Source organism: Typopeltis vanoorti, chromosome 24, assembly GCF_054136105.1.
Source record: "Typopeltis vanoorti isolate ZY-2024b chromosome 24, IOZ_Tvanoo_1.0, whole genome shotgun sequence".
NCBI classification, from domain to species: domain Eukaryota; kingdom Metazoa; phylum Arthropoda; class Arachnida; order Uropygi; family Thelyphonidae; genus Typopeltis; species Typopeltis vanoorti.
In genome coordinates this window covers 56,953,507-56,978,107 of record NC_143572.1, presented here as the reverse complement: position 1 = coordinate 56,978,107, position 24,601 = coordinate 56,953,507, and the positions used below count along the sequence as shown (strand labels likewise).

Below are 24,601 nucleotides of genomic sequence, written 5' to 3'. Positions count from 1 at the left end.
TACCTTCCTATCCTTCCAGAAAGTGGTATATCCTGCCATTTCTATTCCTGACATCACATCATCCTCAGACAACCACGTTTCACTTATACGGATTATCATTCAGCATACCAACTCAATCAATGTGACAAACTCAGCTATCTTATTTCAAATACTCCTTACATTTGATACAAATGTAACAATCACTGTGTCTTGAAGACCATTCTACAAACACCCTGGCTCTGATTGCCATTTATACCTGTCTAATCCTCACTTTTATGCATTCAATCACCTTGTCCTGCCGAAACCATATCTTCAATCTTGTATCCATCTTCCTCCTTGTACAGCCTGTTTGGATGTGCTATCCTGCTTCACAAGTACCCCTTGATCTTTAGCTATATTAACTTCTTGATTCTGTCCAGCAAACAATAGCATTTCTAAGTGCCCAATACCAAACCCATTCAAATGCAATTCATCAACTTTAAACTATTCCATAATACATAGCATTATACATGTCCGTAAGGATATATGCTTTGCATTATGGAATACTAAGGCAATTGATGTGAAATCATTAGCCTCTATATACAAGTAGTCCAGTCATGAAGTTACTTCACAAGCAAACTTTGTTTGCTTACACTTGGATAAAGGATGAAATCAAGAATATCATTTCTTGGCACCTTTAATTTATAGTATAACCAACTGAAAAAACTTTCAACATCTATCTCTGATCCAGAGTATTTTAGTAATAATGTGCAACACCTTTTGACTTGTACTTCAACCTTAATATCACTTCTGGGTCTGGCTTCCACTGATGAGACCTCAATAAAGGTCAAAACTGATCTGGGTAGAGGCCCTTCCCCATAATATATAGTATTATACATGTCATATTCACTCCACAGATTCACAAACTGAATTCCCTTTGCCTCACACAACTCAGCCTTCTTTCTATTCATTATTTCTGCTCTCCTTCTCATCTCAATATTGTCATATCTGGGCAACATTCTAACAACTTTTCTAAGATTACATTATTATTCTTAACATCTCTCAACAATTCCTCAAGTCTCTATCGACATTCCTTTCTTCATGAATTAAGTCATTCATGCCCACAACTACCACTAATTCTGAGGCCCACTCTTTCCTTCTCTGCAAAGGATGTTGTTTCAATGGTCCATCATCATCTACACCAATGCCATCTACCACCCACCACCACCGTCACTAATATTTTCACAGACAATCACAAACATCCATGCCCATAGTGGGATCCGAACCTGCAGCATTTTGGCTGCAGAGTGGATACACTAACCACTAGGCCAACAGGTCAGCATTGGGAAGGTGCCAGTGGAGTGGAAAGAGGGCAAAATAGTCCTATTGAATAAATGAAGCTCCAAGACAGAAGTAACAAATTAGGCCAATCAGCATCTCAGGAGTGGTGGTTGAGTATTAGAGAAATTGGTGAAAGACAAAATTCAGGATGGGGTGGATAGCAACATGATACTCTGTAAGGGACAATGTGGCTTTATGAAGGGTAGATCTCCTTAGTAATGTGCTTACTTTTTATAATCAAGTAACAATAGAGTTGGATAAGGGAAATGGCTACTCAGCAATATTTCTAGACTTTGCAAAAGCATTTAACAAAATTCCCCATAAAGCTCTGTTGCATAATTTGAGCAAATGGGAATAGATATGAATCTGGTGATTTAGAGGGTGGCTGATGGAAAGATATCAAAGAGTGGTTTATAGAGGAGTTGAGTCCAGAAGAAGGCAAGTGAATAGTGGTGTACCACAGGACTCAGTACTTGGTCCACTATTGTTTAATTTGTATATCAGAGATATAGGAAATGATTTAACAAGAAATATTCAGTTGTCTCCTGATGATGCTAAACTGGGAAGAGAAATAGTAAATGAAGGTGATGCAGAGATCTTGCAGGAAGATTTAAACAAACTAGTAGAATGGGCAAAAGTAAATGGATGTGGGTTTAATGTGGCAAGCGTAAGGTGGTGCACTTTGGGAAGAGATCAGAAGTTGTGTGGACAGGGAGTTGAAGTTTAGAGAGCATATTGTGAAGGTAACTAAAACAGCACATCAGATTACGTGGTTGTTGAAAGCACTAACAAGCAGGGATAGAGAGGTTACTATTCTCTTATGCAAGGCTTTTTTAATAAGGTTACATCTGAACTACTGTGCACAGATCTGGACTCCAGATTCTGCGAGGATGAAGTTGTAGAGAGGATCCAGAAGCAAGTGACAAAGATTGCAGCAGGTCTGTGGAATGCTCCCTATGAGAATAGATTGAAAGTCTGTAGGCTTCAAAAATTAGCTAATAGACAAAAAAAAAAAAAAAAAAAAAAAAAGAGGAGACGAGATGAGATTGACACTGATGACTTTTTTCAGTACATGGCAAAAAAGGGAGAGACCAAGGAATCACAAGTGGATGTTGTGTAACAGTGTGGTCAGTAAGAGTTTTAGGACTAGATTTTTTGTTGGATGGTGGTGAATTGGTAGAATGGGTTATCAGAGGTGGTTGTGGGTGCTTCATCAGGGAATGAGTTTAAGGAGAGGTATGATAGATATCATGTGAATAATGACTCTCCATGAGTCTTCTGACTCCATGGAGATACCTATATAATAACTCCGAGACTGCTTCCAACCCATTGCCCACATGTGATCTAGTAACAATTATTAGAAACACACATTCACAAGAACTAATAATAATAATTTTATTAATGCAAATGTTTTGGCCTGAAACCAACAAGCAATCATCAGTGCACAAGAACAATCACAAGGTAAAACTCAAGCTGTATCTTGTAATTGAGCACAGATGACCTATTCGTTTCAGGCTGAAATATCTGCAATGATAAAATTATTTTCATTAATTAATTTGAATATACATATTTCTAATTATCAGAAAATCATCAGTGGACTTAATTCACGGTTCATTTTGACATAATGTGGACTCATTAGTTAATAGCCTTAAAAAGCGAGTGTGAATATCCTAATTAAATATGAAGTAAGCATGTGGCAGATGTAATACCAAGAAAATGAATATATTGATCACAGAATCATATCATAAACAAAATTAATTCCATTTATCATTCGTATCTTAAAATAAATTAAAGTAACAATCCAATTTTTGAAATAAATTATGATTAAATTCTTATATATCCTTATATATACAAAAGATATTACAAATGCACATTTAATGAATAACATAAATTGATACATACGTGGTCCCCATTGGCTTTGGACCTCTGTCAAACAGAGAGCAGCAGAAAGAAAATTCATATATACATTCAAAGAATATAAATAATAAAATGATATGCTAATAATATATTTGACAAATATATTAAAAATAGCTGATTAGGAAAAAAGGATTCAAATTTAGATTTTGCTCAGTAAAGTTAATATCCTTTTCTAACTAAAAGTCCTGTTTGTTTTCCAGCATCAATAATAATTTATAATTCATACTGCAATTCAAAATTTACATTTTAAGAGTCATGGATAACTGGGAGGACCACATTCTCTGTCATTTAGGCTGTGTGTGTGCGTGTGTGCATGTGTGTGTGTGTGGATAAACAAGGCACCCCATGCTTGTCAGGAAACAACCAAGGTAAAAAGTGAAAAGTCAGCAGCTCTGGATGGAACAAACTCAACCACAACAGAATTGAAAATAGGCATTGTTATATCCTTTGTTGCTTTATATATATTGTCTGTGTGCTGTGATCTGTGTGACTGCCTTTACTCTAACTTTACAGTTAACATACATTTTTTATATCAGTTATTCGTTTGCCGACAAATTTGTATTGATTAAAGACTGCGCCAGCCGACAACTAAACTCTGATATATTATCCAAGAATACTTAAAGAAAATGTAGGGATCATGAGACATGCAGTTGTGGTCCCAATTCTTATACCACTATTGGTTTCCCCCTTAATGCACGGTACGTAAGTTTTCAAACGGTAGCTCAATCCGCAGAAAAGATGACAAACTCATTTGATTGTATACAAAGAAACACATTTATTATGGCACAAAGATAAGTATACATGTTAATCAAATCCTTAATCTTAAAAGAGTCTGGGTTCCCATTTACTTAATTAATCACATCCAAAACTTCTATGTTATAGTCCCTTACTTGACATAAATTTCTCACTTCTATACGTACATCTATTCTCAGACTCTTATAACTAAGTTACCTAATATTATCACACATGTAATTTTGCACATATACACAAGACAACTCAATAATTCTGACATGAACTTCTCTAGGGTAATACTTCTTATTCTTACTTAATCCTCCCTCCAAAATTTTAGCTAACATTTAATTACGTTCGGACCATATAATATTACTGTTCCTAAATCACACAAACAGTTCGGGCCTCGGCGTCCTGTTTGCCTGGAGCCTAATATGCTTTCTTCTCAACCGCAGACAAAAGTGTCCAAATCGCAGACTGTTCTTATAGCACCACACGGAAATAGCATGTTTCCTTAACTTCTGCTTCCTTACCCCACGGTTACTTTAATCCAACATTTAACATAAGGAAATCTTACGCTTACCGTTCTTGCCTTGAACTGGATGTTCTGGTCTGCTTACAGTGTCTTCACTGATGGCAGCCTTGCTATTCCTTTGTTTCCATACGAACCGAAAACACTCATACACAGATTTTGAACACTGACGTTGATCTCATCAGTGGCTCTTTCTTCTTATGGATCTGAATACATTGTAGGTGCAGCCTTGGCCCACGTAGCATACATAGCAAGGGGGGGGATTCTTGCTACACGTGGTGGCAAGCTCTACACAGCTCTCCGACAGGAAACTAGGTGCCGACGAAACCCGGAGACAAGAGACAAGAGAGAAGAGAGCGATTTATAAAAAACAGCTCCCTCACTCGGCGGTGTCATCATGCATACGGCGACTGCCGATACGACGCCGTGGCCACGGACTGTTTTTACATGGCTTAAAACATGCTCTAGCTTATACATATTTACTTGGCAATTTATACATGATTTTATATTCTAATTCATTTACAACTATTCTCTATTAAACTCATGGGTTATTTTAACACTGTTCAGAGCTTACGCACTTGGATATTTACATGTTCTTGGGACATTAGTCAGTACATTTCCCATCCGGTGGCATAAGTATGTCCTTATCCACTCCTTCTGAGATAACTTAATGTTGGGTGGGAAAAAAAAGGTGACTCGTCATTTTTTTCCGACACAACAGCATCATTAACATAAGACATATCAAAGGAAAAGAGGTAGCAAGCGTAACTGAAGAAGGACCATGCTAACATGACTAGCAGTACTAAGGAAAAGACTGAAATACTGCTAAATGTTAAATATGAAATATTATACTTAGGCAATACTGATGAGAGGAAGGAAGAGAGGGGGGAAAAAAAGCAAGGAGTAGTTGTAATATTACATGCCTAGAAGATAAACTTCTTGAATTGCAGAAAATTTTAAGTACATTGAAATGTAGGTATATTTCAAAATGGGAAATTGGATAACGAGAGCCTATGATCAAACAAAAGGTTATATTAAGGCAGAAATATAGGATTTTTCAACTTATTAGAAAAGTAGCTGATATAGAGAAAAAGCTCACCTTGGAGATCTAAACGGTGAAATATGAAATGAATAAAAAGTATACAGAAATGTTTTAGGACTTCAAAAAAAGAGCAAAGCTATCAATAATGGTAAGTTACCTCCTGGATTTCTTTTCAGAACAGGAACTGCTCATTATCGCGGGTGTCCTCCCGCGATGAGTCTTCGGACTCCTTGGAGGTGTCACGAATAATAATATCAGCACCATGTTCCAACATAAAAATGTGTACACATTCATATGGAGAGTAGGCAAGAAATAAGAAAAATCATGTTGATTATGTTATTGATGACAGTCAAATCTGTAGGTTGGTTCAGGATACAAAGCATTTGAAATAAGAAGCATCACCATTTAGTTATGAGCAGGATAAAAATTAATATGAAACGGAACAGAAAAACTTTCATTTTAAATCTTTTATTGCAAGAAAGTTTTAAAAATAATCACAGTTAACAGTTTTCAGAGGTGAACCTGTACAAATATTATTAAAGAAAAAAAAAGTGTATGAAAACAAGAACAAAACTTTGAAGACCTGGTAGCAAAGTATGAACATTTCTTCCCTGGCTGATTCAGAAAGCATAGTATGTGATGAAGTTGTTTGTAAAGACAGAAAAACCTGAACTCCATGGTGGACTAAAGATAAGATAAGATAAAGAGTAAAGTTATTAATCTGAATTTTATTATCAATATTATTATAAAAGGCTCTCCCTTGTAGTCTCTGAATTCTCTGAAGAAGTTCATGGACTAATCAAGGAAGGGCCTTTTTTAATCACTGATGCAGAAATACCTATTACCTCTCTCTCTCTTTCAAATATACTAACTGAAGACACAACATCTAACATTATCCCATTTCATACTCATCACATCCCATGAGAAGAACTTAGACCTCACATGCTCCCTAACCACACCCTTATGCAGCTTCCAAGGATTACCCCAAATCTTACTCCATCCACCATAAGCTGTGAAATCTCACTTGTATCTACACAGGTAAAATTCTGCAACCCCTACAACCCTTTAATGCATTCTTAAGTTCCACTAATGAACAAAGCCATCTTGGCCATGCACTTATTCTGTGCTCCGGTCTATTCTAGATGCTTCTTCAGGTTCAGATTGGGAAAATGAAATGTTTAGATATAATTTTCTTCATGTTACAAAGCAAATGATAGCTGGAGGACAACAGTTGTAAAGTTAGTACCATAACATTGCCATAATCGTCGATGACATCAATGTAAATCTGGGTCACAAATCCATATGCTTCTACCAAATGACCTAATCCATACTTTGAGAAGCATCTCAACATCATTACACTGCCACCTTTAAACATCATCATTTAGATAATACACAAAGGTATTACCTAAATGATGGATCCTGTGATAAATGATGTAGGCATGGATTCGAATCCATGCCAATGGTGGGATTCGAACCTGCAGCCTTTTGGCTGGAGAGCGGATACGCTAAACACTCAGCCAACCAGACCATCATAAAACATGGACCATGAACAATCAACTATCTACCATGGCTGATTGCTTCATGGTTTGGGTTTTGCGTACTTTTGTCCATGCCAATTGATAATGTGTATTTGTTATTGATAACAAAAGCCAGTGAGCCACAGCTCTTCCATGAAAAACTGGCATGCAGCTGTACATTTTAATTAAAAAAAACTAATGGGAGTGCTTGGCTACTCACATCTCCAAGCAGAATTGAATTCTAGGGAATTGAAATCTCAAACATTTAAACATCAGCCTGTAGGGCCATTTTACTGTTGTACCCTTGAATGAGGATGGGGTAGAGATTCTGGCACATTTAACATATGAAGCTGTCACCCACAAATATAAGAAGCTATGGGAAAAACTTGAATCTTTCTTAGGGGGCCAAACATGACAACAGCTACTTCACGCCTGCAATAAGTGAAACAGTGGTATTTCATCAGGTAATGAAAGTCATCTACCAACTAAGATGTCATTTCCTCTAAGGAAGGTATGCAGTAATAACAGTAATAATCACCAGAGCCTTATTCGTGCAACAGGTCACACTGTGAGAAGGCTTAGCTGGGAGAGCTTAACATGTATATCACCAGTTTCCTAGTGACCTGAATTCTTTCTATGCATACTTGCATCCATTTTTACATTCAATCAGAGGGCATCATACTACTTTTGGTAAGTCAGCATATTATATATACAGTAATAGTAACAACAGCATGCCTTAAGACACTTTTCAATTATGACTAATGTCCATTTATATGATGCTGCATTTGTTCATAGGATGGTTTTAGTAACATGACATACTTTGAACTGTTTATTTATAACATTGTTGCTCACTACATCTGTGTTTTGGTGTTTCACTGTGAATTATAAACTGTTTATAACTATTCTTTTATTTTATTGTAGTTTCACTACCCTTACTTTCAGATAAAACTGAAAGTAAGGGTAGAGAAAAGAAGATGTACAAACATTACATTAGATATTAAGAATAAAAATATTATTAGTTACAATGGTATATCGAATACGGAGATAGGCCATAGGCTAACTTAGCTTGCAACACTGTTGTTATGGTTGTTTTTCACTTTCACTTTTTGTTTTACAAAGATAAAGTGAAAAGTGATATACTAGTTAATACTACAGTTATCCATAAATGTGACAGTTTGCAATACTGTTGTTACAGTTGTTAAAAACAAAGATATAGTGAAAAGTGCTACACTAGTTAATACCACAGTTATCAATAAATGTGACAATCTTATTGCTGAAATGGGAAAACTTTTTATGGTATAGATTGATGATCAAACTGGCTGGCATGTTCCCTTAAACCAAGCTATTCAGAATAACTTTTGTGTTTGGTAAAATTTTTCTAAATTTTTCATTGTGTAAATGACATAAATGAATGCATTATTTCATAATTTATCCACACACATGACTGCTTAAAAATGTTATTACACCATTACATGCATCTACAAGTGGGAAAATAAAAAAGGGGGGAGGGGGCAATAATTTGCTATATGATGAAATTCACAATGCGACAGTGACCTTAAAGTAATGTGTCATATGAACAGAGTATACCTGTATAATGATTTTATTTATGCTGTTATTTATCCATCATATAATAAATAAAAACAACAGGATTGTGGTATATTTCTTCACAATTTTGTCTCTTATCTCTTAATTCTGAAAGGTTCTACAGAAGGTTTAGTTTGGAGACAGCAGATGTTGAGGCCACTGGTCAAATTTTGTGAGAAATAACAGGTCTAGTTTAGATGCCTGGCAAAGTTCAGGTTGCAGTGTTTCTTCCCCCCCCCTCAACCCACACACACACACAAACACATGGACTTTTGGTGATTTTTTTTTCTGATCCACAGTGTTTCCATAGTTTTCACAGTTGGTGATGTAAATAAATGCAGTGTGAGGATAAAAGATTTGTGAACGTTTTCTCAGATAGAACAATTGGCATACTGTCTGTATGGACTTGACAGTTTCCCTACATACTACTATACTTTGAATGGTTAGCTGTGTTGAATGGTTACAATATGTTTGCTATGCCAATGAAGGATGTCCTTACTTGGACTGCATTTAAGAAATGTGGAGGAAGAAAGAGATTAAACATGGCAAGAGCCACTTCAAGCCTACAAAAAGCAAAGTAGTAATGTTTCATTAGACAATGAAAATTTTCATTTAGCAGTTGCAGAAAATGCTAATGAGCATTTTCTGCAACCAGAAACATAAGCATTTTTCACAGCATTACCTGCTAGGCTCATCAAGTAAGTTGTCCATTTGTGACACTGACTATATTGCAGGAAGACAGAGTTAACTTGGTTGGGAGAGGCTATACAATGTATATTGCCAGTGCCCATTAATGGCAGTAACTACTCACAAGTTCTTCTCAAAGAAATTTCTATAGTACAGCCCCTAAGAATTATTGACTGTAGCCTTCAAAACCAAAAGAGTCACTGGAACTGTCAACTCATGTAAACTGATGATAAACATATAGCAAAATTAGATGAATAATAATAACGTAGAACTCTGAAAACTCTCTGAAGTTTTCACAATAAAAAATGAGTTCCACTATATAAATGTAAAGAGGTTACACAGTTCATCATCCATATATCCATCAGCTCATTGGACATCATCAGATATAGTATGGTCACTCCTTTCTTTGGTAATGTTCCACACCAGTCCTTGCCAGGTCATCTTGTCATATGCTTTTCTGGAGATGTCAACTCTCTGAAGATCAATCAGGCCAGATCCATCCATCCATTTCACCCTTCCACTTTTACCAGGAACTTTACTTTCTATTACTGTTTTGAGAGGTACTCCATTCATCCTTTCAATGAGTCCAAAGTATTTTAGCTTTCTTCTGTCAATAACTGTAAGGAGTCTCAAAGTTCTGCCGATCTTTTTCTAGCATCCGTCCATTTGACTGTTTTCAGTATATAGCATCCTCAGCGGCCTTCTCTAGCACCATCTCAAAAGCAACTATCCTTCTCTTATCAGACTTCTTTAAGTTCCATACATCTAAAATAAAATAAAGAAATTCACAAGTTTTTCCAATCCTAATTATGATTTTACTATAACCATTTTCTTGTATGTGTATACGTTCTCTACTGGTGTTCATTTTGCACTAAACAGAAAGTAACTTCTTGTAATACCTTATTTCTTTACTTTCCTTAATCCAAATAAACTGTATATAAAGGAATATGATTCACTTTTAATGAAATTTCTCTCCTTCCTTCCTTACCTCTCTCCATTTCTTTTCTCCTTAAACTACTTCTCCCCCCCCCATCATCCCTTCCACCACTTATACCCTGTTCTTTTCCATTTAAACCTTATTACTACAATTTATCCTTCATGTCATTACGTCCCTAGTTACAAGTATCCTTCTGCTCTAATAGGAAATAACAGCATAGCAAGAGGTGAATGTTGCTTCTTTTATTTAATTCTGAATTAAAGTATATATTTGAAAGACTGTTCTGAAATAAAACAGTTCAAATCTAATAATTATATTATCATAAATTCATTTTTGTTAGCACACTGATACAACATGGAAGTGAAAGGGAAATCATTGTGCAGGTCTGCATGAAAGACAAAGTAGACAGCATGGATTTTTCAAAAATGGAACAGTGATGTGAATGTAATGTGTGTGTATGGGAAAATATCATGAATATCTATGTAGAAAGGCTGAATAAGAGAAAAGAAAGAGTATGGGTATGAAGAAAATGTGATATTCTGATAAACCACAAAAGCTGCTTAAATATGAGTTTAAATATATGAGTAGGGAACATGAGTCTATTTATGGCATCATAACTGACACAGCTATTGAAGATTGTGTTCAGAGATATGTAAAAATGATAGCATGGAAAAAAGTTCGATTAATGATAAAGCGGGTTATAATTTGAATATAATTTATAATTGAATTCATTTGGCATCTGAAGCCTGGAAAAAATACTTCTGGAGAAATTAATTATTTGAACAGGGTTATGTATGTGGCAAAGGAGTGGAAAAATATGCTTTGGCTTCAGACCTTTTAAGTATGTCTGGAGGAGGGAAAAGAGAAAATTCTAGAACAAGACCAAATACATTGCATATCTAATTATAAGAATAGGCTAGGTCATAATTTCTTATGGCTATACACAAATGCCAGGAGCATTAGAAACAAAGGGGTTGAGTTTGTTGTTTTATTGAATACGATGTGGCCTAAGATTGCTGGCGTTAGTGAAACCTGGCTATGAGAATCAGATATAGTAAATGGGATCGAGCGTAACGGATATACTATGTTTAGGAATGACAGAAGAGATAGGAGAGGAGGAGGAGGAGTGCTATTAATGATATCAGATGACTTAAGTCCAATAAGGGTAGAAATACAAGAAAACAATGATGGTAACAATGTCCCATATAGCGATGAGTTTGAGTCAATTTGGTGTGAAGTGGAGGTTAACAGAATGAAATATATGGTGGAATGTTGCTACAGACCTGGCAGCTCAGTTGTAGGGGATGAAGAAATGCATCACCAATTTAGAATGGACAGGAATTTATTGAATTGTTGCAAGATAACTTTCTTAAACAGCATGTGAAAGAAGGAACTCGAGATCAAAGAGTGTTGGATTTGCTCATAGTGTCAGAAGGGATCTCTGACAAGTATATGGCTATTTTACCACCAATTGGTGATAGTGATCATGCTGTTCTTTCTTGGGAAGTATCTACTTGTATTGAAGCTCCGATTAAATCAGGCTACTTGCTGAATTACAAAGCTGGAAATTATGATCAACTTAGAAGAATACTATCTTTGGTTCCATGGTATCATTTACTGAATGGAAAAAATGTCAGCAATGCATGGGAATCTTTGAAAAAGTGCTTGAATGAGGTGGTATTTCAATGTATCCCTAGTGTTCGAAGAATAAATAGGTTGGGAGTGAAATGGATGTGCAGCCTTATTAAGCTAGAGATCCACAAGAAGAAGATGATGTGGAAAGAATGTCATGAGAATAAGAGTGAGAGGAGTTATGAAATATATAAAGCTCAGGCCAGAAAAGTAACGAGTATTGTGAGAAAAGCTAAAACGGAGTATGAAAAGAAATGAAAAACGGAGTATGAAAAGAAAGGCCATGCAAGCTAAAGGCAATCCAAAAGAATTTTATCGTTATGCTGCAACAAAAGAAAGAATGAATGTGGAAGAATAGCTTTATTGAATGCAGATGGTATATGAGTGTTGGAAGCTAAGGGTTCAGTTAATGAGTGCTCACTTTGCTAATATATATCAACCAGGTGTATGTAGCATGGTGCTACTGCTACATTGGATGAAGAGTTAGAGGTTCATGAACATGAGGTTGAAGAGCTCTTGCATAACCTGGATAACAATTTGTCAATAAGGACAGATGGAATATCTGCCCGTTTGTTAAAGGAATGTACAGCTGAATTGGCTAGGCTTTTCACACATTTGTGTAACTTGAGTCTCAGCTCAGGAATGATACCACAGGAATGGAAGGAATGTATGATAGTTCCATTGCACAAGGGTGGTGCAAAAACTGATGTATCTAACTAATGACCTATTAGTATCTCTGGTGTGGAAGTGAAGATTTTAGAGAAGTTGGTAAGAGCTCCCATATAGAAATGGATAGATAAGCATTCTATACTCTGCAGGAAACAGCATGGGTTTACAAAAGGAAGGTCATGTTTTAGCAATTCGCTCACATTTTATAACGATGTTAAGGCCGAGTTGGATAAAGGAAATGGATACACTATGATAATGTTCGATTTTTCTAAGGAATTTGACAGGATACCACACAATAGGATGTTGTGTAAACTAGAGAATATGGGATTGGAACATAATCTATTGATTTGGTTCAGGGGATGGTGGACAGACAGATATCAAAAAGTGGTATACAGTGGGTGTGAATCTGCCAGATTTAAGGTAACCAGTGGTGTACCTCAGAGTTCAGTCCTTGGGCCATTATTGTTCAATCTATACATTAATGACATCAAGCAGGGTTTATCATCAGATTTGCAATTGTTTGCTGATGATGCGAAGAAAGGCAGGGCAATCAGGGATGCTACTGATATTCAGCAATTACAAAATGATTTGAATAGACTGGAAATCTGGGCAAACGAAAATAGCTATCAGTTTAATGTGAGTAAGTGTAAAGTTATGTACTTTGACATGATTAGAGTTCGCGGCATATTATATTAGCGGGGTTACACTACAAGAAACTGAAGAGGCAAGGGATCTTGGTGTATTGGTGGATAAGAATTTAAAGTTCAAAGGTCACATAGCAAAAGTTGCAAATACAATTCAGAGGATAATTGGTATGTTGAAGCGAACCTTGACATGTAAGGATAATGAAGTAATTTTGCCTCTTTATAAGGCTTTGATAAGACCACACCCAGATTACTGTGTGCAGATTTGGTCTCCCAGGTTCCAAGGGGATAAAGACGCTGTGGAAAGCATGCAAAGAAGAGTTAAAGATTATATCCAGATTATGGGATTTAGATTATGAGGACAGATTGCGAGTATGTGGAATATAGACCCTGGTTTACAGGAGAAAGAGGGGTGATACGATAGAGGTCTATAAACTTTCAAATGGGTGTTATAGCATTTCAAATGATGAAGATTTTCACCTTTCTTACCTGCTTTTACTTTTACATTGCTTCATGGTTTTAATCCAGTTCGAAGTTTAGATTTCCAAGTAGTTTGGCTGTAATTTTGAGCGTGTGTTTTTTTTTCTCTTTATGTAAAATTATTGAGTCATTTTTGTTTTGTTTTAAATTACAGTTTACAGTGCATGTTATTATAAATGAGCTGTCAAATCCCCTTCCAGTTGGTGAAAGTGACCATGACGTGATTACTTGGGTGGTTGCCATGTAAGGATTTCTGTGAGGAAAGGGTACATGTGGAATTAAAACACTGATTATAAGAAGCTCAGGAGCCAGCTTTCAGCTGTAGCATGAAATGAAGAGTTGAGTGGAAAGGAGATCAATGCTGCTTGGGTGACATTCAAGAACTATCTAGTAGAAGCAAAGTCTAAATGTATTCAAAAAGTCAGAAAGTTAAATAAGGTAGGTGTGAAATCGACGAATGAAGAGATGATTAAGCACGTAATACAGAGAAAGAAGGAAATATGGAGGCAACATAAGAGGAGAAGTCATAATCAATTCCATGAGGAATAGAAAGAATAGACAAGGAGGGTGACTAGGTTGGTAAGGATAGCAAATTTCAGTATGAGCAGCAGTTAGTTGAAGCCAGAAAAATCCCAGAAAGTTCTTTTGATATGTAGCCAGCAAAAATATGAATGATTATGGTAAAATGGCACTGACTGGAGAAAATGGTACACGGTGTGGTACAAGGTAACTGCTGTGGAATATATAGTTGAGATATTTAATGACCAGTTCATAAAGGTCTTTCATTCTTGTGAATCTGACATCATGGAGAGTTTGAGAGCAGTGGATGAGGAAAGAATGACTGTGAGTGAGGAAGAGGTACATGGGGAATTAAGAAAATTTGATATTAATAAAATGAGGGACTTGATATATCACCACATATTTTGAATAAATTTGCCAGGGAGTTAACATCTGCCTTAATATATTTGTTTCATATTATTATTATTACGGGCAACTCCAAGGAGTCATTTGACTCATCGAGGGAGGCCCCAAATCATATTCATCACAACTATTCGACATTCATACAGTATCTATCATACCTCGCCTTAAACTCATTCACTGTCACAGCATCCACCACAGACTCTGGGAGCGCATTCCACTCATTCACCACTCTAAAAGTAAAGAACCCAGCTCTAACACCTTTACTAACCACACTTTTGCCCAGTTTCCATGGATGTCCCCTTATCCTCTGACAACCAGCCCTGTTCTCAAAAATCTCTCCTATCCATCTCTCCAACCCTATACCATCCCCATATGCTGCAATTTACTGATTAGAATTCCATGTGGTATCCTGTCAAAGGCCTTAGCAAGGTCCAGTAGAATCACTGTAAACCAATTACCCTTATCCAGTTCAGCCGTCACTGTGTTATAATACGTGAGCAAGTTACTGAGGCATGACCTACCCTTCACAAAACCATGCTGTCCCCGATACAGTATCCCATTTTCATCTATCCAATCTTGTATTTTCCTCTTGACTATTTTCTCCAAGATCTTGATAATGATTCCTGTTATGCTGATTGGCCGGTAATTTTCAACAGCAGCCTTGGAACCACCTTTATGCAGCGGAACTATTTTCCCCTCTTTCCACCCCCTTTGGACTGACCCAGACCAGAGGCTCAAATTAAACAAAATGGTCAAGGGCACTGACAATTCTTTAGCCGCTTCACGTACGACACAAGCTGATATACCATCCAATCCCACAGATGTATTGACACTGAGGTTCTGCAATAGACTAGTTACCTCTACTTCATTCATCACAATTCCAGTATAAGCTGTTGGTTCTTCCATTCCTGCAATGTCACCACCTGGATGATATACTCTTGCAAAGTGCTCGCTCAGTAATTCCACTATATCGACTGACTCGGTAACCTCCCTACCCTCAGCATTTTTTAAGATCATTCTACCATGAACATTTTTCCTTTTACTTGCAACATATTGAAAAAACTGTTTGGAATTCTCTTTAGCCTGCATGGCCAATTTTCTTTCGTAATCCGCTTTAGCTTTTCTTACCACCCTTGTTAACATCCTGGCCTGAGCTTTATACTGTTCCTGCACCTGCTGGTCACCTTTCTCCTTAAATTCCCTCCACAATTGTTTCTTTTTTTGCAGCTCAAGCTTAATAGTGTTATTCATCCATTTAACCCCTACTTGATTTATTATTCGGACTCCTGGTATACAGTCAACCATTGCCTCCTGCAAACACTTCTTAACCACCTCCCATGCACTATCAACATCCAGCCCTTGCAGTTTTACATACCATGGCACTGAGCCAAGCACACACCTAAGCTTGTCATACTTACCAGCCCGGTAACTCCACATGTACCCTGTCTTAATTGTAAATTCCACTCCTTTAGCCACCTCCCAAGTCATGACCTTATGGTCACTCTCACCAATTGGTGGCAACATGGTCATGTTCGTTACAGCCACATTCTCAGTTGCAATTACTAGGTCAAGTACTCTCTGCCCCCTGGTATTTTCCACTACACGCTGCCACAGATAGTTGTCCCTTAATAACTGCATAAAATCCAATTCCTTCCTCCCACTTGCCCTCTCCTCTTTCCAGTCAATGTTACCATAACTGAAATCACCCATAATAATTACCCTCCTTCCACTCATTTCTTCTATTTGCCTATGCAAATAGAAAAAATACTATCCCCACCATCTATTCCATCACCTGGTCTATAGCAGCACCCAATTGTATATTTTGTTCTGCTAGATTCTATCTCACACCAAACAGCCTCAAATGTGCTCTTTTCTCTATCCTGCAGTTCAACTTCTATACTCCTTGGCTGCAACTCATCAGCTATCATCAATAACACTCCTCCCCCCTTTTTATTCACCCTGTCATTCCTGAACACGCTATACCAGTCGCATTCAATCCCACTAGCTTTATCATCTTCTGTCAGCCATGTTTCACTAATACCAACAACCTGTGGCCTGGAAGTGCCAACCAAGGCCAAAAACTCTTCCTTCTTGTTCCTAACACTCCTGGCATTAGTGTACATGAATTGCAGAAGCCCATTTCTCCCATCCCTACTTTGATGCCTTATACTAACTATCCCATTCTGATTTGTTGTCCTTCGTACTCGCTCGGGCATAGTATACTCATTTATACACTCAACTGCCTCCCTAAAGTCTGTATATCTACTCCCCCCCCTTAATAAATCTAGTTTCCCTGAGTCTGTACATCCACTTCCACATCATTCATCAACACTTTTTCAAGCCTCCGTACACCAACTCCATTCAAATGTAACCCATCCATCTTATATAAGTTCTTTCGCCCATCGAACTCATTCCACACATCCACAAATTCCACACCACTCTCCATGCATAACCCATGCATAAAGTCATTGGCAATTATGGCCCTCCTTCTAAACACTTCACTGTCATACCGCGGTAAAATACTCACCATCCTAACTCTCTCACTCTTCTCTTTTGCTACCTCAAGTAATTCCCTCACATCTTCTATCATTTCCATTTTGTCCTCTTTCAAATCATTTGTTCCTGCCACGATTATCATCTCTTTCACCCTCTGTTTTTGCACTCGAAGAGATTCGCTGACGTCCTTTATGTTCGCACCCAGCTGGTACAACTTCGTCAAACTCTCAACTATCACACCTCTTAATAGCGAATCCCCATACAGCACTCGCTTCTCCATTTTATTGACGTTTACGAACATTCTATTGTTTGTCGTCACAGACTTACACCGGTTATTAGTCGGTACATTCAGCACACATTTTTCCATATGCTCCAGTTGCCTTTTCGCTCTGTGTATCGCACAGTTCAAATGCGCAATTTCACTACTCGCATGTATCTCACCATTTTCATTATCAATCAAATCATCCATTCGTTCTGTATTTCTACCTTCATTTACACTTTCAATGCCGCTCTCACACCTATCTGGCACTACCACACAATTCTCTATCACACCGCCATTTTCTACATGCTGACTATTGTTAACGATATCACTGTCGCCACCCGAAACACGCTTGAGATCCTCATTCTCCTTACACTTTCTGCACATATTAACTCCACTATCACCCTCTAACCAGACTCCCACCGCTCTTCGCAAAGCATACATCTCACAGACAGCACATTGCATAAATTCGTTTACATCAAAACTCTTAATCAAACATGGCGACCTGGCCGCCATTTTTTTCTTTATCAGTACCATATGTACGCTATCTTATCTTAAAAATAATACTTAAAATAACAGAAAACACACAAAAATTGCACAGACACACCAAGAAACAAAAAGCAAACAATACTACTTAAAACTCTACTAAAATTGCCAATGTTAACACAAAATACTACTAATCTTTTCAGGAGCTCTCAACAAGCCGACGATCAAATCAGTGCGACACCAAGCGGTTATGAATCTTCCAGTGGGTCAAGTTCCAACAGAGTGGATGGAAGGCAATATTGTAATGCTTCATAAAGGAGATAACAGAATTCAAGCATCAAATCATAGGCCAATCTATGTTAGGTCTTGAGGTTAAAGTATTGGAAAGACTGGCGAGAATCAGTGCCAAAATTGGGTTGACAGCAAATGGTATTATCTTTGATGGACAGCACAGATTTGCTAAAGGGAGGTTATGTTTCAGTAATCTAATTACTTATTACAATAAGGTGACAGCAGCAGCATTGGATGACAGAGATGGATACACAGTAGTATATTTAGATTGCAAAGTATTTTGATAGATTACTGAATAAGTTGATAGTCAAACTAGCAGATGGGGTTGAATATTAGACTAGGGCAATGGATTGATATTAGACTAGGGCATTGGATTAGAAATTAATCTGATGGGTATCATACAAGTTGAGTATGGAGAAGCAATATTCCAGAAGAGGAAAATCACCAGTGGTGTGTCTCAGAGGTTTGTTTTAGAGAAATTCTTGTATAACCTGTATGTTAATGATATTCGGAAAGATATCAATAGCAACATTCAATGGTTTACAGATGATGCAAAGTTGCAAGGAACTATGAGGAGCAGAGCAGATGTTCTGGCCTTACAAGAAGACTTCAAAAGACTGAGTGAATGGGCAAGAAAGTGGAGGATGCCAGTTCAGGGTTGTGAAATGTATTATTTTAAAATTTGGAAAACAAAGATTATTATTATTATTATTACTTGACACCTCCAGGGAATCCAAAGAATCTACTCTACAACTCTGTCTCCACCACCCATAATCCACCAACTACAATGAACCACGGCTATGTCATCTACCACCAACCACTACCACTAGTATTTTCACAGACAATCACAAACATCCAAGCCCACGGCAGGAAGACAAACCTGCAAACTTGTGCCTGGAGAGCAGATATGCTAACCACTCGGGTAACCAGGCCGGCAAAGATGGCAATGTAGAATGGAAACAAAGATGAAGAATTTACACTTGGTGGGAAATATTGTTGGAGGTGAAGGAAATAAGAAATCTTGGGGTGATCTTGGATAAAGATCTAAAATTTTGAGAACACATTGCCAAAATTGTGAGAGCAACACAATGAATTCTGGAAATGATCCAGTGGACACTGGCTTGTAGAGGTAAGGAGATTCCACTTCCACTGTATAACCTTGATTAAGCACTATATGAACTACTGTGCACAGATTTGGTCACCTGGTTTTCAAAAAGGATGAAGAGATGTTGGAGAGGGTCCAGAACACAATTCATCATAATAGTTTTTTGATCTATGGAATATTGAATATGAAGAAAGATTGAGACAATGCAAATTGCAGAGTCTAGTAGATAGGAGGAAGAGCAGGTGATATGATAGAGATGTACAAGTTAGTATGGGATTAATATGGGATTAGTATAGGATTAACATTGAAGAGGTTTCTCATAAAATGGTGGCAGAATGGGGTAGAACAAGAGGCCATCCCTGGAAGCTGTATAAGGAGGGTTTGAGCATGGAGAGTTGCGAATGATTTTAATGCATTGCCTGAGAGCGTGGTGTCTGCAGAGAATTTGAATATGTTTAAGGCACAATATGATGAGCTGTGTGTATGACAAAACAGAACTTCTAGATGAGTCTTTGACTCCATGATATGTTAGGATGATAATAAAAATTAATAATATATTATGCCTGTAATTTCAAGAATGATGAAGGCTTTTAGAATTTCTTCAACCAAAAATTTGCAATATGTACGAGGTGTCTGAAAAGTTCTCAGCCTCGACCATAGATAGCAACACTATAGGCAAGATTTTTATTTTCTAAATTGGTACATCTGTCATAAGCATCCATGTGAAATTGCAAGTAATTCTATCAAGTAGCTTCTTTTATACCTTGAAATGGATAAAATTGAGTATCGTGCAGTTATAAAATTCCTTGTAAAAGAAGGTCTTCGTTTTGTAAAAGAAACCAGAAGAAATTCATTCGAAGTTCATAATAGTTTATGAGCACTCTTCTCCTTCGTTTTCAATAATTAAGAAAGGGATGCGGAGTTTAAACATGGCCATACCAGCCTTGAAGATGATTCACATGAAGATGTCCAAAAAGTTTAATAACACCAGAAATCATTGATCAAGTACACGATATGGTATTGGATGACTGGCGAGTCAAAGTGAGTGAAATTGCTGAGACTACAGGCATTTCAAAAGAGTCCGCGCAGTTAGCCTAGTGGCTTTGCAACCATATGATTGGGGAAGGAGTGTCCCAGGCTCGATTCCCGTCGAATACGTGAGGAATTTGAGGTTCTTCCTCAGCCATAGCCAAGTTAGCCGGTCTTGGGTGCGGGCAGTAGGGTTGTTTTCCACCAGATTATCTGGCATTTTTTATCCTGCAATCAGGCAAACCGGCCCCGTGAACATACACCTCTACAGCTAAAAATATATCCCCCCCCCAGGCAGACTAGGCGACAGGTCGGTTGGGAATGGTACTAACAAGAAGTCGCATCTAAGTAACATGCGGACCCTGCAGAGGAAGCAGGATTAACGCGTAGTGAAAGAAGATAGGCATTTCAAAAGAATGTGTAGGATATATTTTGCATGAAGAATTGCAAATGAAAAATCTTTGTGCAAGATGGGTGCAACGCTTGCTCACAGCAGATCAAAAACACACTTGCATGAAAATCTCTGAAAAGTGCTTGGAGCATTTTAACAAGAATAAAACTGATTTTGTGCATCGATTTATTACTATGGATGAGACTTGGATTCACCATTACACACCAGAATCCAAACAGTACTCAAAACAGTGGAGAAAAACCGGTTGTTCAGCACCAAAGAAGACAAAGTTGGTTCCATCAGTAGCAAAGATCATAGCATCAGTGTTTTGGGATGCTAAAGGCATTTTTTGTTTATTAATTATATTGAAAAGGGTAAAACAATAACTGGGGAATATTATTCCAATCTTTTAACCAGACTAGACGAAAAAATTCATGAGAAAAGACCAGATTTGCAGAAGAAAAAAATCATCTTTCATTGGGACAATGCACTTACCCACAAAGGTGTTTTGACAATGGGAAATTAAGGGATCTGCACTATGAATTGTTGGAACATCCGCCCTATTCCTCATATTTGGCTCATTCTGACTTCTATCTCTTTGCAAAACAAACTCTTCCTTCCTCGCTGGTCAGTGTTTTTTCTTCAAATAAAGAGATGATTACAGCTGTAGAGGGTTTGCAAATCTTACTGAGAACCACTACAGGGATGAGATAATGGCCCTGGAGCATCGCTGGAATAAATGTATTAGTCTTAAGGGAGATTATGTTGAAAAATAAAAATAATTTTGAAATTATAAATTTTTTTCATTGTTAGGCCGAGAACTTTTCAGACCATCCTCGTAAATGCCATTATCAGGAGATGACTCCAGCTTTTCTTTATTCTAGAATAAAGTTACTTTCACTGATTAGATACTTGAATTATCTCAACAACAGACATAGGTGAAAAGAAATCATTCCCATCATCATCATAATAAAATTTTTGATATATATACCCTCAAGGGATGTACAGGATATGATAGTACTACATGAAAAACTTACATTATTACTAACTTCCTATCTACAATTTTCCTCCAAATCGATCTGTTACCTGTCAAGACTCAGACATTATCAGATCTTATATTTCTATCTTCTAAGGCACTTTTTACTGTATCAATCCACCTATATCTGTCTTCCTCTGGGTCTTTTTCCTGCCAACCTGGCAGAGAACACTTGTTTTGCTAATCTTTCCTTTCCCATTCACATGGTATTCTATTAGAAGTTCCTTAGTATCTGTAACACTAAGGAACTTCTAGTTCCTTAGTATCACAGCGTGAATATCAGCTTGGCATCCGATGGTCAAAACGACTAACAGAAGAGCAATTAATGTTTATTAAAATAAAGAGCCAAAAGGCTTCAATTCAGCAATGCAAAATTATATAAATTAAGTGGATATTAAATCCAGCATTATGAAAGTTTCGTACAAAATTTCACCAGAGAGCTTACGGAAATACACCTCCCCGACACTTCTAGTTCCTTAGTACTGAACAATAGTTTTTGCTATCTTAAGGTTTCTGCCTGGTCTCTGAGGAGAACCAACCAGTTCGAAACAGCTGTCAGGACAGTGAAACCTTATCAAAATAGACTAATAAAACATGAATATATGGACACTTGGGCAAGCTATCATGTTTTCTATAAGTCCCACACTAGGGCAACTTATAAATGCCAGTGAGTGTATTCCTGTAAACTCTGGTGAAATTGCATACAAAACTTTCATAGTTTCTGCTCAGCTTTGAAATAATGCTGGATTTAATATCCACTTGATTTATATAATTTATGCAATTAATGATAAAATAGTTATTTTTGACCACAAGAACTACAGGAGAATGAATGACTACTATTTGGGTTTTTTTTGTTCCAATTTATTTTGAAAGTAAGTTATACCAACTAGTTTCGCCAACTGTGGCGTTCAACTGCAGAACGTTCCTACATAACAACTAGTAGATCATACATGCGCTATGCATGTGATGTACGTGTTCTTCTGCTTTTATAAATATGCAATTGTATTCAGTTCATTTTATGGTTTTAGTGTAAACAGTTTTTAGTGTTTAAGTGTTTTAGTGTTCTTATTTTTTATACATCTTTTACCCTGATGACGCCAACAGCCACAGTTGACGAAACTAGTTGGTATAACTTAGTTTCAAAATAAATTTGACCAAAAAAACCCCAAATAGTACTCATTCATTCTCCTTATGCAATTAATGTTATTTGATACATGAATGTTATGACAATGGATTGCTATCCAAGAACAATAACCGCATGTTTGCTATCTTCTGATGAATGATGATGTACATATATGCAAACAAGCAAGGATTAGTATCTTCTCATAAAATGCAACAGAAAATATCATATCAAACACTATAGCCTATTTCAGATTGCACTTTATATTATTCTGATGGATTCAGTTCAAGACCCATTCTGACTATGATTAAGCAATAGGCTATAGAAAAGAAACAGTTAGGCATGGATGATAACTACTCTGGTTACTGTAACTGCATAGCTATCTTTAATGTTTACATCAAAGCAGTAGCAAAATTATATAAATTATAGAAATATCTTTAATATTTACATTCAAGGAATTTAACTGGAATTAAAAATATGAATTTTATTTTCCATTATAAAAGTATTATTAAATAAACATTTGTTTTGACTTTGTCCTGATAAAGAAATATTTTTATTTCCTTCTGAGATCTTTGCAATATACCTATTTTTTCTTTAGAGTTAGTAACTGTTAAGAAAAGAAAAAGAAAAAAAACACATTAAAAGTGCAACTATAAATTAAAGTGGCTTACCCCTTTTCCCAAACCAAGTGGTTTACAAGAGAGGTACCCTGGCGGAAGGAAAGAAGAAACTGGCAGCATTTGTTCATCAACATTTAATCTAAAATATAAGAAAGAAAGAATAGGTAACCAAGTGAAAACTGCACTTTTTTTAATTTTCACATTTTGCATAATTTATTTAACTTATTTTTTTTTCATAAGAAGCAAGTGCATCTTAATTTCAAGCAATTATTAGCAAACAATATTTAATGAATGAGATACAACACTCAAAGCATTTTTCAAAGTTAGAATCTTATTGCCCATTAGTGGGTCATGAGAGATTACTATTATTACTACGTGACACCTCCAGGGAGTCTAAGGACTCATCGTGGGAGGGCACACTACTTCACTAGATACATCTCATCCTCTCCACCACTACTTAATTCTCCAACTGCGACACTACTACCATCAACGACATCTAGCGCCTCATCATCACCACCAACAATAGTATTTTTTGTCTGTAATTTGCATGTGTTCTCAAGGCCGATTTGTCTGTATGCGGGATGAAAAACCCAAGTTTTCGGGAGAAAAACCATTGCTACCACCATATGAGATTGGCTAACTCACCTTCAACTAAAAAAACCCATAAAAGGATTCCCCTCGTCACGATGAGAATTGAACCCAGGTCTTTTCCAATCAAAGGGCACAATGTTCCGTTGTTCTTCCAATTGTGCTGCGGTGGCTTATAAGGTTCACTTAAGAACATATAAGGTTTTTAACTTAAGATGACATACCTTGTTTCATATACACAGAACACAGATTTTACCTTGCAAATCAGAAAAAGCAAGTATTAGAAGATATATATATAATATCTCTCTCTCTCTCTCTCTCTCTCTCTCTCTCTCTCTCTCTCTCTCTCTCTCTCTATATATATATATATATATATATATATATATATATATATATATATATATATATATAGAGAGAGAGAGAGAGAGAGAGAGAGAGAGAGAGAGAGAGAGAGAGAGAGAGAGAGAGAGAGAGAGAGAGAGAGAAGATTAAGTGGCCCCATCACTACCTGATGGTTCACCTTGACTTGCATCTCATTTTTATAAAAGCTCGATCATTTTTGCTCTTCAGGAAACAGTGGGAAAAAAAAG

At 36.9% G+C, this 24,601-nt stretch overlaps 1 protein-coding gene across 1 annotated transcript in view; it reads right to left on the bottom strand.

Moving 5' to 3' along the window:
- Ziz (dedicator of cytokinesis protein Ziz) overlaps positions 1-24,601 on the bottom strand; it is an 826,359-nt gene that overhangs the window by 443,567 nt on the left and 358,191 nt on the right. Inside the window, exon 20 of the mRNA XM_090414187.1 lies at positions 23,475-23,562. Within this exon, the coding sequence (XP_090270313.1) occupies positions 23,475-23,562 (88 nt within the window). The remainder of the gene's footprint in view (positions 1-23,474; positions 23,563-24,601) is intronic.